Below are 18068 nucleotides of genomic sequence, written 5' to 3' on the forward strand. Positions count from 1 at the left end.
ATTATTTATATATATATATATTTATATATAATTTCTGTCTCTATTATTTATTGCGTCCGAAAGCTGCGAAGTGAGCAACTTCCGACACGACTTAAGCAGCAACCAGGGAACTCGTCCTGGGAAAAAGCACCGTCGCCAGACCACCACAAGCCGCAGGCGTATTATTCCTATTCCTGCCACCTGGCAAAGGGAACATGTTCCCGTACACCTCCCTTCGTCGCTCCCTCGTCGCTCCCTCTCCGACTCCCCACCAACTATGCTCGCTGAATATAAAGATACTTAAAGCGACACCCAACTGCCTCCGCCTCCCGTCTCTTCCCCGAAATGCCTCCGCCGCTCCCCCCCAAACCCCTCCAGCCCAACCGCGCCTCCCTCTCTTTCCTTTTCCTCTTCCTTCTCTCCCTCGTCGTGTACGTCTCCCTTTCCCCGTCACGGAAAACCCCCTCCCCTTCCTCCTCTTCTTCTTCTCGCAATGCCCCCGCCGATTCGCTTAGCGCCCCCCACCGCCTCTTCCTCTCGCTCCACCCCGGCGCCAATGCCACCATCGCCGCCCACCTCCGCGCCCTCACCCTCCGCCCTCACCTCGCCGGCACCCCCGCCGCTGCCCGGACCGCCTCCTACGTCATCTCCCATCTCCACGCCGCCGGCCTCCGGGTAGCCTTGGCCGACTACTACCCGCTCCTCTCATACCCCGCCTCCGCTTCCCTCGCCCTCCTCCGACCCGACGGAGCCCTCGTGAAGCCTCTTCCCCTCGCCGAGCCCGCCGACCTCGAGGCCGCCGCCGTCCCGCCGTACCACGCCTACTCCCCCTCTGGCTCCGCCGTGGCCCCCCCGGTCTACGTCAATTACGGCCGGGAGGACGACTACAGCGCGCTCGACCGGCTGGGCGTGGACGTTAGGGGCTGCGTCGCGGTCGTGCGGCGCGGCGGAGGGTACCGGGGGGCGGTGGTTGCGAGGGCCGCGGCTAGGGGCGTGGCGGCGGTGCTGATGTTTAAGGCGGCCGACCACGGTGGAGTGGAGAGGGGGACCGTGTTGCTCGGTGGGGTTGGTGATCCGTTGACACCCGGGTGGGCGGCCCCCAACACGGCGGCCGCGGACGGAGGCGGCGAGAGGCTCGCCGCCGATGACGAGGAGGTGAGGCGGAGGTTCCCCAAGATTCCGTCTATGCCAGTGGCCGAGGTGGTGGCGATGGAGATATTGAGAACGCTCGGTGGGCCTCCGATGCCGCGCGGGTGGGGAGAAGGGTTGCCTTCGGCGGCGAAGAGCGGGGTTGGACCGGGTCCCACGTTGGTCAACTTCACCTATCAGGTAATCTCACCAGTTGGTGGGCTCGATCTGCTGCCGTTTGGACGGCTGCAGACGGTGTGTCCTTTTTCTATATGAATTGCAGCCGTCAGTTCCGTTTGGAGTAAGTATGTTCCTTGGCTGAATTCTTGAACTGACCATGTCCTTTTTACTCCCATGAATCGCTTTTAGTCTTCGGCTGATGTATGTGGTCCAATGCCATGAGGAACTTAATGGCTAATGGTTCCTAAAAGGTGTTGGTTGTAGTAATTCTGTAGTGCATCAGGTCCACGATCGAAAAAAACTGACTCTGTAATGAGTACTAGACTTGTCGCTGTCACAAATACATGAATCGGTATGATGTTGCCATCATCTCACTTCTTTGTTTCATTGCAGCTGATCGTTTGATCCCTTTTGTTGTGGTCCTGAAAACCTTTGATAAAGATGTCCAAATGAAGCACTGATAAGATCAGCATCTGAATTTTCTTCTTTTCAGTTGACGTGCTAGTTTTTGGATAGAACATGTGTATCATGACAAAAATTCTGTCGGTTGTTTGGCACGATAAATTTATGTGTACAGCACTAATAGCAGAAAACTTCAAATCATATGATGTATTGGAACTTTGGCTTACTTGAGCACTTAAATATCCTAACCATTATGACATGCTACAATCCAAAGGGATGCTTTCAAACAATCAAATGTCTTGTTTGATGTATCTTCACGTGTAAGTTTTATGATCATGTTTTTGCTGGTTGTAGGATCAGCCTAAGCAAGCAAGCGCTCATATGCATGACTCTGTTAATCGTTTTTGTCGTCTATAACATATTATTGGCACTGCATTCTTATGGGTCTGTCATACTTTAAACCACTTGCCTGATGGGATTTCTCTACAACTTGACTTGCACGTGCCATGTGCCTCAAAAATTTGCAACAACTCCACATTCTTCCATGATTTCTTGTTTGTAGTAATGTTCTCTTCAGAAGTTCATTTTCTCCGATCTGGATGGTTTTCCATCCTGGATATTTTATATAAGCATACCTTACATTAGGTTAAGGTTTTCTTTGTTACGGGATTCCCATCCTGTTTTTTCCTATGCATTCAAGTATGATAGTGATCCTTTGTTCTCATTTGTCTTCAATTTGGACTAGCTTTTAATTTCTTTTCCATTTATGACCTTCTTTAAGGAAGATAGAAAGTTGGCAAAGATTCAAAATGTTTTCGGCATAATAAGGGGAAGCGAGGAGCCAGATCGTTACATTATCCTTGGCAACCATCGAGATGCATGGACATTTGGTGCTGTGGACCCCAACAGTGGAACAGCTGCGCTTCTTGATGTTGCCCGCCGTTATGGGAGTTTGTTGCGCTCGGGCTGGAGGCCTCGAAGGACAATAATCCTATGTAGCTGGGATGCAGAGGAGTTTGGCATGGTGAGTTAATCATTGGACTTTGGATCCGTTGGGCTTTCTTACTTGTCACTAAAATTTCTAATTATATTTGAATAGAGAAAGGGCATGTTTTATGCTTTGTTAATATTTCTCAGCTTAAATGATGGATCAATCTAAATGATACTATTTCAGTGAAAAAAGCTTGTCGCTACCTTGTGATATTCTCTTATTGCGTGGTTGAATGCTTTATATTTGACAATTATTTAGCCATATCTTCCCACATTGAGATCTGAACGCCACTTATCCCATCTTATATGCAGTTACATGATAGATCATGCGTATGGAGCTCAAATATTTTTGTAGGTATATGCTCAAAAAGATGCAGTGACTGCTACTACACATACGTGCATATTGTGTTTCTTAAGCATGCAACCCTATATACAACTGAAAGCATTCGTGCGTTATGTACTGAACATCTCTTCGTGCATGCATATTGTTGAGATGTTTGAGTTGGTTTGAGGCACTAGAACAAATTTGTTGTCTAAAAGGATTTAGTTGTAGTACTTCGCATTTATTTAAAAGTTTTTCATCTAAATCAGAGGACTTACTTTTCAGATTGGATCTACTGAATGGGTTGAGCAGAACCTTGGAAGGTTGTCATCAAAAGCCGTGGTATACTTGAATGTTGATTGTGCAGTTCAAGGTGATGGCTTTTTTGCTAGTGCAACCCCCCAGTTGGACAAGCTTATAGTTGAAGTTACAAAGCAGGTGACAATAGGCAATACTACTGCAAATTAGTTATGTTCTTCTCTCCTATGATACTTGAAGAAGTTTTCTTTTAATCAAGCAATTTTTTCCTGCTTACTTTTATACAAATAGAAAAAAAAAAACCTGTTTAGTTTTAGATAAATCAGTTCATAGCAATCTTTTTCTACCAAGCTAGTAATTCATTTCTTCAATTGGTTAGTGTGACCAGTAAAATTCTTAGCAGAAAACCACTGCTTTGTTAATGAGAATCTTTTCTCCATTAGAAAGAGCAGGAACAGTTACTAACAGTGATTGCTGATTGCTGCTGGACAATTTATCTACCATTCATGTAAGATTTCTCTATGCCTACTGTTGATACACGATCTTGTCATCTTGATGTTTCAGATCCAGGACCCGGATTTTGAAGCGAGGACAGTTTATGAATCTTGGATAGTAAACAATGGGGGTATCAGTGTAAGGTGTTTATATGTAGTACCACTGTTATTTAATCTTCTATCAGTGATTCAGCTTTACGGGAATTTGAGCATGCCAGTTATGGTTTTTTACTGCAGAAGATTGAAAGACTGTCTAGAGCTGATTCAGATTTTTCTGCATTTTTGCACCTTGCTGGAGTTCCTTCTGTAGATTTCTACTATGGAGATGGTATGTTTCTTTTGTCTTCTACTATGGAGATGGTATGCATCTAATAGATTTCTACTGTTAGATGGAGTGTCAGCTGTTTCAATGTTTTGCCTTCTGAGATTGACATCAACTTTTCTCCGTAACTTGTTGTTGATTGAGGGTGTATCATACCTATTCCAAGAGGACCTACACTGTTCAAAATGCATAAACTTGTTTGTGATATATGATGGTTGTGTCTTCACTTCAATCACCTCATGTGGAAAGATAACATACATTCCTAGTCTTTGTTTGTGCCATCAGATGGGTAATTTTATATTCTGCTTTCAGTATTCCCCGGCTACCATACTGTTTTTGACTCCTACAAATGGATGGTCGAACATGGAGATCCATCATTTCATCGTCATGTGGCTAGTAAGTGTTTCCATTTTCCTAGATGCATTTGATATAAAATACTTTCCTGCATGCGGAGTTTAGTAGTGAGCTAGGAACCAGTGATTTCAATAGGCGCTCGGGCGAGGCGAGGCGAGGCCCGAGCGCCTCGCTTCACTTCCAGGCGGCGCGCTTCAAAGAGAAGCCGCCTGGGTGCTCCCTCGAGCCCAGGCGCCAGGTGCTTCGGGCAAGCGCCTGGGTTAAACCAGGCGACCGAACTAACGTTTTAGGTCTGGTTCGATCTCCGGTGCTTTAGTTGGTTCAATCGAACCAACTAAAGCACTGATATCAGCTACTGCTGCCCAACCCTAACCCTGCTCGCGTTCACGCTACCGCTGCTCGCTGACGCGGTCGCCGCTCGTCGCTCCCGCTCCCGCTGCCGCCGCTGCTCGCTCCTACTGCCGTTGTCGTCGCTCACTGCTCCCGTTGCCGCTGCTCGTCGCTGCTGCCGCTGTCACCGCTCCCGCTGTCGCTGCCGTTGCCACTGTCGCCGCTCGTCGCTCTCGCTGTCGCTGCTCACTTTTACCGCCGTCGCTACACCCTCTGTCTTCCCTTACACTCCTTTTTCGAAAGTATACTGTTAACAATATACTAGTAACAGTAATGTATTTGTATTTATTAGATTAATAATATATTATTTTGATTTTAATATTATTAAATAATTATATTTATATATTTTAATATTTTAGCGCCTCACTTCGCTCGAGCAAGCGCCTAGCGCCTCGGGCGTTTTTGGACCTTGACATCTTTTGGCGCCTAGCGCTTTTTAAATCATTGCTAGGAACTTAATTTCAGAATATCTAGCTTTTAGTTTATATAGGATAACAAGAATATTATAATTTGGAGGATCAATAGTTTGGAGTTTTTCTACCTTCATATTTCAGTAGCCTTGTCACTTGGGAATGAATAACATATCATCTGAGAATGAGATTGAAGTGAAACCTCTGAGATGGATCGCAAACATTATCTCTGGCACTTGCATGTGAAACTTAATGTTGCAAATACAGATTGTTATAGCCACATGACAAATTCTATGATTAGTTCTAATTAATTTACAACATTTTGGATTTCACTATGTTTTCCATGGCCTAATGCTATCTGGCTTCTATTCTTTCATGACTATAAGAATTAGCTGATACCCCATTTGGTCTGAAAAATACAATATCGTAGGCCTGATTTTATATAGCTTCAATTATTTACTACAGGTCTATCCGAGACTACTTCATTTACTTTGAATAGAAGTTAGAATTATGTTTTCAGCTGATTCATTGCTAGTTTTATGCACAACTATTTGAGTTTGCTGAGTTTGTCGTACATGCTCCTCAGTTGCAGAAATTTGGGGACTCTTAGGTCTTCGCCTAGCAGATGATCTGGTCCTACCCTTTGACTATCCTTCTTACTCTGCTCAGTTACATGTAAGTACTTGTTTTCTGAGGTCTGAATGTTTTCTTTGCATATTGAAAATTTTAAAAATTACATTTGAATTTAAATAGGTTCAAAATTCTTTATTTCAAATTTTCATAACAATTATTTGCAGCTGAATATTATATACAAATAATGCTTAAAGTCTGGTTAAATGTCTCTGTTTATGTTTGTCTTTTGTTGCACCGGTGGAAGAACCAGGTATGTAAATACATCCAGACATATTGTTCATGTCTTTGTTACCAAGACAGCAATATTTGTCTAAAGCAAGGAGCGAGCTTTCATTTCTGTTTCTTTGTTTGTTTCAGTACTACAATGACTAAAGAAACTTTTCTACAACCACTAGAAGTTCTGTTTTATTGTTTGTTTAGAATTAAGGGTAAATTTATTGGTAGCCTTATTAGAGGTAGAAAAAAATACGGATGTTTAAATGTCATCATTTTTTGTACTCCTAAGTAGATTCTCCATCTTGTCAGGTTCACTTTGATAAAGAATCTACTAAGGAGAATTAGTGCAATTCATCCAACTAGATGAACTAGAATGACTAATCTAAAATAAAACCAATATTATTGCCATTCTCAAAGGACTACTCCCATGCTTTGAATTGTTCACTGAAATAGACAGTGTTTTATTGGAAGTATGACACTAAATCAGATATAGGTATAGTAAGATCACAACTCATGTGAAGAGAAAAATAGTTGATTTTGTTGCAGTCCACCATGTGCCTTCATTTTGTTGCTTATGTGTTTGACTTCAAACCAAAGTGCCGGTTGCTTTTGATCAAAAGGCTATCATTTGCCATTTTTCTTCATAAGGAATATGTGCTGAGGAATAAGGGCAGGTTCAGGGAATAATACAGACTTCTTTTCTTTCTTCTGGGTAGGAGGACAGGTCTAATAGGATTTGAAGTAGGTTTAAGCCAGGAAAGTTGCCTCTCATGACTGTGATGAATTTTTTGGACTTGGGGTAATTGAACTTATAAGAATAGTAAGCATTCGCAATTGCTACTACTTTTTAGTTCCATGAAACAACTGCTCTAAATAAAGGCTGTGCCCTTTTCTATTGGAAGTGAGAGGAAGTTTGAGTTGGCTTATATAGGCTATATGAGTCTACTACTATTAGCTTGAGGCTAACTATGAACTAGTGATTCAAATGTCAAGTTAATGTGTCAGTTTTTCCTTGGTCAACTTGTGATAACTGATATTTTATCAAATGACTATATTGCCATGAACTTGAACTTAGTGTTTTGGTTCAGTGATTCAGTTTGTTAAATTTTCTGTTAGTTTTTCTGTTGAGTTGGGTTTTGACAATCATTCTAAGATTGACCCTATATTGAACATGATGCGATATAGGGTCCACCTGTGAATGAGGCTAGAGGTACATCATATACTAGGATTGATTCTGATCTGTGAGTTGGGTTTTGACGAGGATGTTAAGTCTTAAACAGGGAAACTCATGATGCCCCAGTTAACTTACATACTGGAAGTGGAAATTGACTTACAAGGATTGATGAGTGTATCATTATTACTTTTGGCTTAAACATTTTGAGCCACATTATTGCTTAAATTGTAAGTTCACGTATTGGATTGGGATTTGGACAAAATGGTCTTTCTACCTACAAAGCTAGGCCTGCATATTACTAACCCAACCTAGATTTGTGAACTATGCCCACTGGCTGCCTTTTTTGTCTTGACCTTTTTTTCATTTACTTTATCAAGCTCCTTCACCTTTTTGGGTAATTAATATTAATTTCTAACTCTTCCTTTCTCCATATAGGGAAATTTATACATATTAACTTTTATCTGTAGTACTTGGCTACTTGCCTTATACAAGTTGTTCTTATATACATTAAATGAGCATAAACCATAACATTCATAGAAGATTGATAAATGTGAATAGATTTATGATAGCTGAGTTCTTCAATGCTGTCAAGCATAAATTAGAAAAAGCAGTTTTTCAAGATAAGGAAGTTATTTTCTGCTTTTCTGGACCTGTTGCATAACAGAGAGATTTGACTTTAGTCTTATCTTGTAGGAGCATGCAACTGCATTGAGTGCCTTGCTGGATGGTGGGGGATCTGTGCAAGTACAACCCATAAATTCATCTATTGATGAGCTCACTGTTGCGATTAGAGAAGCTGTAAAAGAAAGCAAGGTCAGGATTGAAACTGGCCCAAACCTTGCAGCAAGTTTCATTATTATTCTTTTAGATTTTTGTTTATAAAAAGTGGATTTGTGCTGAGACATATGACCAATAGCAGAATATATACTGAGATATGCTTTTTTTTTTTTTCTAAAGAAACGAATAAGCATTATTGTTTGATTCCAGCTCCTGAAGAGCCTCCCCACTGCTAAGTAGCTTATGCTAATTATTTGAGAAAATCCATCCAACTAGGGAACTTTAACAGGATGGTTACTCTTTCCGGCAACACCATGTACCTTGCTTGTTATGTAATGTGGTGTCATCCATGATGATGTTGCCTCTCTAGTTTCATAGCTTACCTATAGTAGTTGTTGACAGGTTGCATGAATCTAGCTGCACGTTTGCTCCCTTGTTATTTGTCTTATCTGTGTTTGAAGGAAAGAGAAATCTCGTTGGTTTACCCCTTTTGTTGTAGTTCTTTGTTAAGATTTCTGTAGCCATTTCCTATGATGTGTTTGTGTTCTTTTCTTGCTAAAGTAACTTTTGTATGAACGAAGGCTGGTTCGTATTACTATCAGTAGATAACTAGAATTCTTGTAGAAGCTTTAAGATTGTTGATCTACTCTTTGTGCAATTGAATAAATGACAGAAACTGCAAGAGGTAGACACCACAGAGGATTTTGCTGCTTTAAGGAGACGTGCTTTCAATGATCGCCTAATGCTTGCTGAAAGAGGCTTCCTGGAAGCAGAGGGCCTCAAAGGAAGACCGTGCTTTAGGCATCTGGTAAGCCTAATATGAACCATGCAAGTGCTAGAATGCCAGTAGTGGGTTCTATTTCTAGATTCTGCAACTAATGCTTTAAATCTTGGAAACATGAGTTGCTCAGAGCCTCAGATATCTAAAGATCCTAGTGAATTGATTATGTCAATGTGCTAACACATTGGTCAATGCAACTTAACGATCAGTAGTAATTAGCAGCTAAAATATATTATGATTAGAATTTAAAAGAGAGTAAATAATTAGGTACTTCACTGGATAAGAATAACACAAACATAATTGCCACTGCTTTGTGTACAAATAAATTAAGGCAAAAATGTAGTTAAAACTTGTAAATCAAGACAAGTTGCATAAATTGTGTTTACCTTATATTTGTGAACTAGCAAACTGTCATTGGAAAGAAGGAAGAACATTGAACAAATGTGTTTAACGTTCTTGTTTCATGAGATGTGTGATAGGTGAACTAGGTGAACCATAAATTTATATGCTCATAATTGATTGTAAACTTTGTTGATGTGAATTAGAATGGAGGCCTTTGATCAGACAATTGTAAAATTTGAATGTATAAGATGTAGAAAATTGCAGGATATCTTCTGATGAATGCCAATTTGGATCAATCATCCATGTGAAATATGCCCATTTTGGTCAAGAATCCATGCAGAATGTCTATATGTTTTTCAGAGCAGGTCTTAGATAACTCAAATTCCACCTCGAAATTTCTTTTTGGTTTGTTAGTCTCCATGTTTTTGACCATAACATTTTATTTTCATTTATGGTGCTAGTCAAGTCTTTGGTCAGTTCTGATAAATCAGTAGCAACTTGCTAGTTGTTTGTAGTGATCTTGTTGCTTGCTACCCTATTATAATAGACGAACATAGCTATTAGCCTTTGAACCTTGGGGCAATAGTCAATTATATCCTTCAACTTGTCATCTGACTTTCTAAAGTTCCATTACATTTCACTCAAATAATATCATTAGAAAGGTTATCTGATGTGCTCGCTATAGAGAATGGTTCAAAATTAAATTTGAGGGGAAACCAGACTGAGTTGCCAATCAGTATATGAGCATGTTGAGCATCCTTTCCCATGAAATTTATACCAAGTTGCCAAGTCACTTCTTATTGTATAGTCAGATTAGCTTTCTGTCAAGGCTTATGGGCAGAATCTAACGGTAAGACTTGATCGAAATATTAATCTTGTTCAAGGAATTAATTTGGCTAAAATTGAAGTTTAGGGATCCACTAATTTTGTCCCGAAGTTCAAAGACGTGTGATTTTACTCTAGTTTCACAAATTGCCAAATGTCTTGAAAACATACTTGAGGATTCTTTACCATGGATGCTATTTAAATCTATATAAATAAGAATATATCTGAGAATAAAAATATCATCATTCTATAGTGCATATGGATTCTATTGCTTTCAGAATCTACTTCATGGATTTCATTGTTTTTATGAAGTGCAATACATCGACCTGATCACCACGTATGCAAACCAAGTATGCTTGTTAGGAAGTAGATGATATCATTTATTATCAGGTTTCTGCTCCGTTGATTCACACAAATTTCAGGACTAGCCTATTGATTGTAATTTATGGATTTAGGAACTTATTAACTTGATAAGTGTGGTGGGCAGTTATACTCGCCGCCTGAGGATACGGAGAGCAAGCTCTCGTTCTTTCCGGGAATAGCTGATGCTATTTCTCAAGCCAGAAAACATGCTGGAGAAGAAGAGCAATTGGGAATTCAACACGAAATCTGGAGAGTTGCCAGAGCAATTCAAAGGGCTGCTGCTGCTCTTCGAGGAGAACTCATCTGAGGTCAAAGTCCGTGATAACATGTGGCAGTGGTTTTATGCTTCCTCTAGTTGAACTAAAAATGCCGTCAAAATGTATATATATATTGGGTGACAATATTGGCTGATGCAATATCTGTTTCTGCTTTTATGGAAATTAATTTCCAGTAAATACTTCGACAGCCCGAAGAACAGAATTCTTGTGAATTATTTTTGTGCTTGTCTCAACTTTCAAATAAAAAAGAGGTGGCAAGAATCGAATCCTTTTTTTTATTGTCTACTGCATTATTTATTCGCATGAATGCTAGAAGTAATTCCCCAAATTCTATTTGTCATTCTCTGTCAACTTTTTACTATTGATCTCTTATTTAGTTTTATTATAAAAATTATTTTTATGGATTATGTATAAAACTACTATTATAAAATTAGTTTTGTGAGAAACCGTTGTCATATCTCCAATTAAAGTTTGTGAAACGGCTGTGTTGTGTGTTTTTGTTTTCGTTTTTACTGTGTCGGGTTGCTGCCGAAAACACGATGCCATCAACAGAGGCTAAAAGATGTTCTGGACACGTGGAAGCCGCTCGTGGAAGTATTTGAAACCGAGAATTGGCGCTCCTCCCCAGTTCTTTCCCCTTCCCGAGCGCGAGCGCGAGCGACCGCTCGAAGAAGGAAACGAAGGTCAGCAAATGGAGACCGCCATCTCCGCCTTCTGCCAAGCCCTCGCCGCCTTCTGCCACCACGTCGACACCGCCTCCAAATCCCTCTCCGACTCCATCCAAAGGCGACCGATTCCCCTCGGTGACGAACTCTTCCCACTTCTCTCTTGGATTTGCTCCCAAGAAACCCTATTCTGATCGCTACTCCTCCTCCAGATTCGGCGGCCTCCGCTTTCTTACAGTCCCTCGACCGCCGGATCTCCTGCGCCGGCGCCGACCTCGAACTCCTCGAGTCCATGGCCTTCGGGACCGTCTCCTTCGAGGAGCTCCTAGGCCACTGCAACGAGGTCTTCAAGAACCATCAGAGTTGCATCGCGGATCTCGAAGATCGGATGCAGAGCTTCGGCTACGTCCCCGGTGAGGCACCCCCCCTGGAGAAACCCTAATCTCCCTGTTGTCTTGATTTGTCTATCGATTTGTATTCTTGCGCAGGGGTGGAGTTGGACGATGAGGTTGATGAGGAGATTGGGGACGATCCAAAATTCGCGAGTCCGGTCAATGGTCATCTTAAACTTCCTGTCGATTTTGGTTCGGTTTCTGTTGCCCGGTCAAGCAGGAAGAGGCTAGAGGAGGATTCTTTGTATCCTTTCCCCACGTTTGTTATTTGTGACCTATGTTAATTGTTTTGGTTCCATGTTCGTTATTATCAAGAATTCCAATTCTTGAATTCTATCTGCTTTATGGCACCTTCGAATCTTGATCTGTTTGGTAATTGAGAAGTAAACCGGAGGGAACTGATCTAATATTTCTTTAAGATTATATAAACAAATGTGCTGGTAAAACTTTACCAGGACAATCTAGGTGTCATTTACCAGCTTGGTAAGATTTGATTATGTGAAGACATAAAAGCAATTTAGTAAACTATAAATAAAATGTCATGAAAAGATTTAGAATATCTACCTATTAAAGATAAATTATGATAAAAAAGCAAAGGACGTTTGCAGTCAGTAGCGTTGGAAATTTGTGTTAAACTTCCTAGTTATATCTGGATATCGCTTTACAACTAGAATCAATGTAATTGGATGCATGTTTTGGGCTACCATGCATTGATCTAAAATAAATTTTTTTTCTGTGTTTTAAGTTCATTGATATGGAGGTCAGAAGGTTTGCAAGCAGCTGCAAATGGAAAAAATTATTAGAGCTAATCTCAGAAAAAAAAAATGATGGCAGCTGCTGCATATTATTTATGGTTGGAGAGAAACTATAGAATACTTATGGCTTTGTGCATTGACCCTTACAGAGCCCCACATAGGTGGGAGCGTTGTGCACTAATTGACTTATGGCTTCCTAGCAACAAAGTGTGTATTATTCAGTCTCAATATTTTAATCTTTGATTTGTGTAGTTCTCGATGCTACTAGACTACATGTTTCGTTGAAGAAGGTTATTTTCAGTTGCCACCGGTGGCTTGCAGTTTTTAAGAGATTTATGAGGAAGTATTGAGTAGGATCTGTAGTCTTTGGTGTTGTAGTTTATTTGGCTATGGAAATGATTAATGCAGGGGAATGCAATTTCAGCCAGAGAAGGTTTTGCTGTTAAGTTGATGAATAAAATATGTTGTTGGCATGGAACAATAGATTTAGGTTACTGAAGATACGTTGGTTGCAATAGCTCTGTCGTCAAGGGCATAGAGTTGGGTTTGCAGTTTAGTTTAGAATGTTAGTTTCCTGAGAGTGTTATTTATATACCTACAGTCAAGAGAGATGCTTTTAATTAATTGGGATGATAATTTAATTTACCTTCCATAGAAAAAAAACGCATAATTATCTGTTTGCATTCTTATACAAGGATAGGTTTGATGGAACATCCATTGAAAATTTTGATTTTATTATTTAATGTCAGTTGACATATCAATCTAATCTTTCTCTCCATATTTAAATGCATGAAAGTTTATTTTATTGTTAAAATGAATCATATAGATTACTGATGATCCTTACCTGTAAAATAGGGTTGCATGTGCTTTCTTCCCTACCCAAATAATTGAGTGAGGTACTAATATCCTTACCTATGAAATAGGGTCTATAGTGAGTAATCACTTAGTAAGTATAAGTTTTTGTAGCTTTATTCAGGTGAGCATGCATTATGTCATGTATACAACATTTCAAAATCATTGGCATAAGACATTTAATGATATACCTTATATCCTATGACTTATTTAGAAAGCATAACTTTACAACATATAATATGCAAAATAAAGCATTAAAATTCTACGTCGAAATAATTCGAAATACTTATATGTACATGTAGGAAGCATAATAAATTTAAGGACTTTTATGCCTCGTATCATAACATATACGTGGACTCCTACATCGCACTTTATCATGATATATATGTACACTCACACATCACATGTCATAATATATACGTGTACTCACATACTGCATGTCAAAGAAAACATGTGTACTCTAACATTGCATGACATTATATATATATATATATATACATATAATATATTTTCATCACAAGTCATATATTTTTTTGTTTACAAAATATATAAATTCACATTTAGCTTATGCCTAGCTTATATGATAATCATATCATTAAAAATATTTTTTTTCAAAATATATTATGAATACAATAATTTATACGACCATTATTTTGTAGTGAATTAAACTTATATTTACTTGATTGAACTAAAAAATGAAGATGCCAATGAAAGACCACATTCTAAATTTATAAACCTTATATCTTAGTGCATATAGGTGGTATTCACTCAATTCTATATCTTACACAACTCTAAGAGAACTTTTTAAAATATGTTAATAGGACATAGCCTAATCATATCCTTAAGGGGGTCAATTTAGCTCGAATAAAACTCTTTTGAAAATAGGAGATTCTAAGTATCTCATATTAGGACAATTACAACTCTATGCATCGATCTCAAATTAAGGTCATACCAGAGACCTTAGAACTATAAGAGAATTATACAAAACACATCCAAAAATCAATATTAATTTGAAATCTAGGTTACTTAAAAGCAACTGAAAAGATTAGCCTATAATTTGTAAACTAAAACCCTAAAAACAGTAAGTGAAGAATTGAGTTTTTCTTACCTCAATCTTCCTCAGAGTTGGGGTTTTCTAGTCTCCATGAGAAAATCTAAGAAAATGACTAAAGAATGAGAAAAATGATTGTGGGATATCATATTAGTAAAAATGGATGAGGCCAAAATAAGGTAGAGATGTTTAAGAGGTTACCTTGAGGTCTAGGATTCAATCTCATAATGCCTCATTTAAAGTTTTTCTTTTCTTTTCTTTTTTTACTAATACAATTCTAATGTTGCAACAACTTTAATTTAGTTGAATTTGGTTTGACAAAGATGATATTTTTTGTCTAAGCTCATTTTTCAATCTCACTTATGTATCTCAACATTTAATATAACATTCATTTTTTATTTGTATTTCTATTTAATTTTTCATTACTCTATCCATGCCTAAGTAGCTTATGATCCTCAACATACATAATGTTTAAAACTCAAACTTCCTTCCGTTAATCATGGTCAAACTTATCCAAGCCTTAAAATTTAACTGTCACTTCTAATCACCATATGCATATTTATCACCAGAACTTAACCTCATATTCAGGTCTGTTGGCATACTTTTGCTTGTTACATTATGTTTAACGTAAACAACAATGCTTATGCATGCTTAGCTAACATTTTGTAGAACACTGAGAATGATATTTTTAGAAGGCACATACTTCAATCTTAAAAGCTAAAAACATGAGCATATCATTTATCATAATTATGAATCATAGACATCATAAATCATATCACTAAGTGAGAGTAACATATACATATTATATGTGTTTCTATTGACATGCTAGTTATAGTTTAAAGTGTGTGAAACTTGGGCACTATATAAATTGTTCAATTTCATGAATGTATTTGAAATATTCTCTTTTTGTATATGATGAATCTTTTCTCCTATAAGCGTGGCATTGTCTTGTTTTTCTTGACATTTATAAGATTTGAGGATTCAATCTCCTTACAAAACCTTGGTCTTTCAGATGCTTGCTTAGCCACTTTAGCCTCAGAAGGTTAGAAGATATTTCTGTCATTCGTATCGGGAAATATGCAATAAATTTCAGATTAGCATTACTCTCCATTGCCTACATATCTTAATGATAAGATGCATAGAGTCCAATGTTCTATGTGGTAAGCTGTTTGAAAATCTTAATTTTTTAACTTTGTTTTATATGGTTGAAAGAAGGGATTCCTGGTGGTTTTACTTTTGAATATAGTGTTATATGTAACTTCAGTTTTTTTCTCCATGCACTTCACTATAAGAAGCTACATCTGCATTCGATTTTAACAGGTGATGGTTGTCTTTCTATCACTGAAAATTTTTCAGGAGGAACAGTGAGGTTAAGTTGAAAACAATTTTAAAGTTATCAAGTTATTTATCTATTTTTGTTTTTGATTTGGTTCTTCTCCTTGACTGTTGATGATTTGGTGCAGTTCTTATGATGGAATAATGTCTGGAAAGGTAATTGCAGCTGGATTTCAAGAACCTGATTTAAATGCTTCAGGTACCAGATTAAAATTTTCTTTCCCAATTATTATTTAATTGTTTTAGATAATAGCATCAAATGAAAAAAGTAGCATCAAAAGTTTTGTATTTGCTTTATATTAGCTCTTCATTTATACTTACATTATTACTCTTATCCTATGCTTTGCTATTTTAACAGATGCATTCAGTGATGAATCTTCAGTAGCTAGAAATGCTGGCAAAAAGGTAACGAAGGATGACTATGATGGCCTTCCTGCCTTTATGAAAAGTCTGGTATCATGGGAGGTACGGGTTCTATTTTGCATCTGCAATGAGATCATGGAAATTTCTTACTTATGGATAAACCTTTCCTGAAATAATCAGAAACAATTGTTATAAACTGTGGTAGTTACTGCATTTGATGCACTTCTTGGATACTCCGGCAACAAAACAAGGTTTTACATAATTAATAACTGCAATGACTGTTGGTTTTGGGGTCGAAGGTTATTGAGAGAGAGATAACGTTCCAAGAAGGAAGGGGAGGGAAAACTAGGGCTTGAATTGTTTCCTTTTTGAGATTCTTGTTTTCTCTTATTGTTTGGTTGGAAATGATGCTATCTCAGAAAATGAAACTAGTGTGTAATGAATAAGAACATTAAGTGAAACTATCTTCTTCGGTGGGACTAACAGTATTGGGCAAGCCTGCTCAAAACCTCCACTTTAATATTGGAAATCTTTCTCTACATTCAGTATCCTCACCATGGATACAAAATAGACTTTTTATGATGAGCCAAGTTTTTACCATCTTTTCAGTGCAAAACAGATGGGTAGTAATGGAACTGTAATTTTAATTTTTTGCAATATGCATGTCCAATTTACTTCATCCAATTCTGCAGTATGAGGTTGAAGACAAATCCTATTTTCTCTTGCCATTGTCAATTTGTAGGAGTTACAGGAAGCTATTGTCAAGATAAACTCTTTCCTCTCCGGAAGGGACAGGAAGAAGCAAAGTGATGCATTCAACCAAGACGATCTAGAAATAATGGGGCTTGGTAGGTATCAAGGTTTTGTTCTTCTGTTCCTCGTTTCTCTGTTTTCCCATCTCTTAAATCGATTGTGGGAGCCCTGCATATGCATTTAGGCATTTGACTGCATCATGGTTTTTGTACTCCATTACACTGCTTTGCTGGTTTCTCATGCGCACGTTTATAGATTTCTTGACCTCATTGTGAGATTAGAAGCCATGGCTGTTAGTTGGTACAAGCTAAAATCTGCGGAGGAAGGGAGGGAAAAACCACATATGACGAAAAGATTCAATTAAATGTAATAACAGAAAGAACTCCCCTAGCGAGCTGTTTCGTTTTCTATTAGGCAAAGTCATTTTTTTTATTTTTCTTATTTCTCGGGAGTCAATGAGTCACAACAAGAGAAGTTAGAAGTTTTGTGGTGGTAAAACTAAATCTTGAGGGGGGGGCGGGGGGGTGGAATGTATTTGATTTCTGGTAGTTGCCTTTCTTTTTCTTTTAATCAAACTCATCGAATGAGATATTGTTCCTTTAGGCCAAACTCTTCATCCGAAGGAAATTGGGGTTGGTGTTGGTCTGAACTGATGACTTGGTTGTGGTGCAGGGCGGAAAGGACGATCATACTTGTTGCTACTCCTTAGGATGAATCAGCTAGTTGCGGAGACAACTGAGGGATCCATATATTATAGAGTGCCTGCTGGCTGCTGCTAGTAGGTTTGTTATACATGTTAATGTCGATGAGGGACAAAATTTGTCGAAGCATTACTTCCGCTGTTTGCTGAAGTTTTCGCTTGCAGTGGATTACGTCTTGCTCTTTGTTTGGGTTCCTCGTGAGCTGTGGACAATTGATTTGGTCTCATTGGGGAACGAGAAGTGCGGCCCGGCCCAGTCCAGCCCTCTATGCTGTTCGCCCGGATCATCGGTCTGCAGGCTTGCGATCAACGTGACGATTTTTCGATTTATTTATTTTATTTATAAAAATAATTTTAACATTTTAATTGATGATGATAGATAATGATGCAGTTGTCGAGTGATATTATTTTGCATTTACATAGACTTTGATATAGATTTTAAATGACTCTTTTATCACTTAACTAATGTGTTAGTATAGATATAAGGATAATTAACTTGAAAAGTTTATATATATATATATATATATATATATATATATATATATATATATATATATATATATATATATATATATATATATATA

At 38.4% G+C, this 18068-nt stretch overlaps 2 protein-coding genes across 3 annotated transcripts; both read left to right on the top strand.

Moving 5' to 3' along the window:
• The first annotated feature begins 265 nt into the window (after positions 1–265).
• LOC135612068 (probable glutamate carboxypeptidase VP8) lies at positions 266–10896 on the top strand. Of its 2 annotated transcripts, XM_065107822.1 has the most exons (10): positions 269–1308; positions 2471–2713; positions 3287–3439; positions 3824–3892; positions 3991–4081; positions 4388–4471; positions 5816–5904; positions 7946–8065; positions 8703–8837; positions 10465–10896. In XM_065107822.1, exons 1-10 carry the CDS (start codon positions 325–327, stop codon positions 10645–10647), a joined length of 2151 nt encoding a protein of 716 aa, XP_064963894.1. In that variant the 5' UTR covers positions 269–324; the 3' UTR covers positions 10648–10896. The 2 variants fall into 2 exon arrangements, with proteins under 2 accessions (XP_064963895.1, XP_064963894.1); XM_065107823.1 differs by lacking the exon at positions 4388–4471 and having other exon boundaries at positions 266–1308.
• A 364-nt stretch (positions 10897–11260) lies between these two features.
• On the top strand, positions 11261–17707 carry LOC135611658 (uncharacterized). The gene is made up of 9 exons (XM_065107299.1): positions 11261–11421; positions 11496–11696; positions 11772–11919; positions 15305–15375; positions 15654–15702; positions 15797–15867; positions 16027–16133; positions 16774–16879; positions 17457–17707. The coding sequence occupies exons 1-9, from the start codon at positions 11310–11312 to the stop codon at positions 17561–17563; spliced, it is 972 nt and encodes a 323-aa protein (XP_064963371.1). The 5' UTR covers positions 11261–11309; the 3' UTR covers positions 17564–17707.
• Positions 17708–18068: the final 361 nt, after the last annotated feature.

This window comes from Musa acuminata, chromosome BXJ2-5 (assembly GCF_036884655.1).
Source record: "Musa acuminata AAA Group cultivar baxijiao chromosome BXJ2-5, Cavendish_Baxijiao_AAA, whole genome shotgun sequence".
NCBI lineage: Eukaryota > Viridiplantae > Streptophyta > Magnoliopsida > Zingiberales > Musaceae > Musa > Musa acuminata.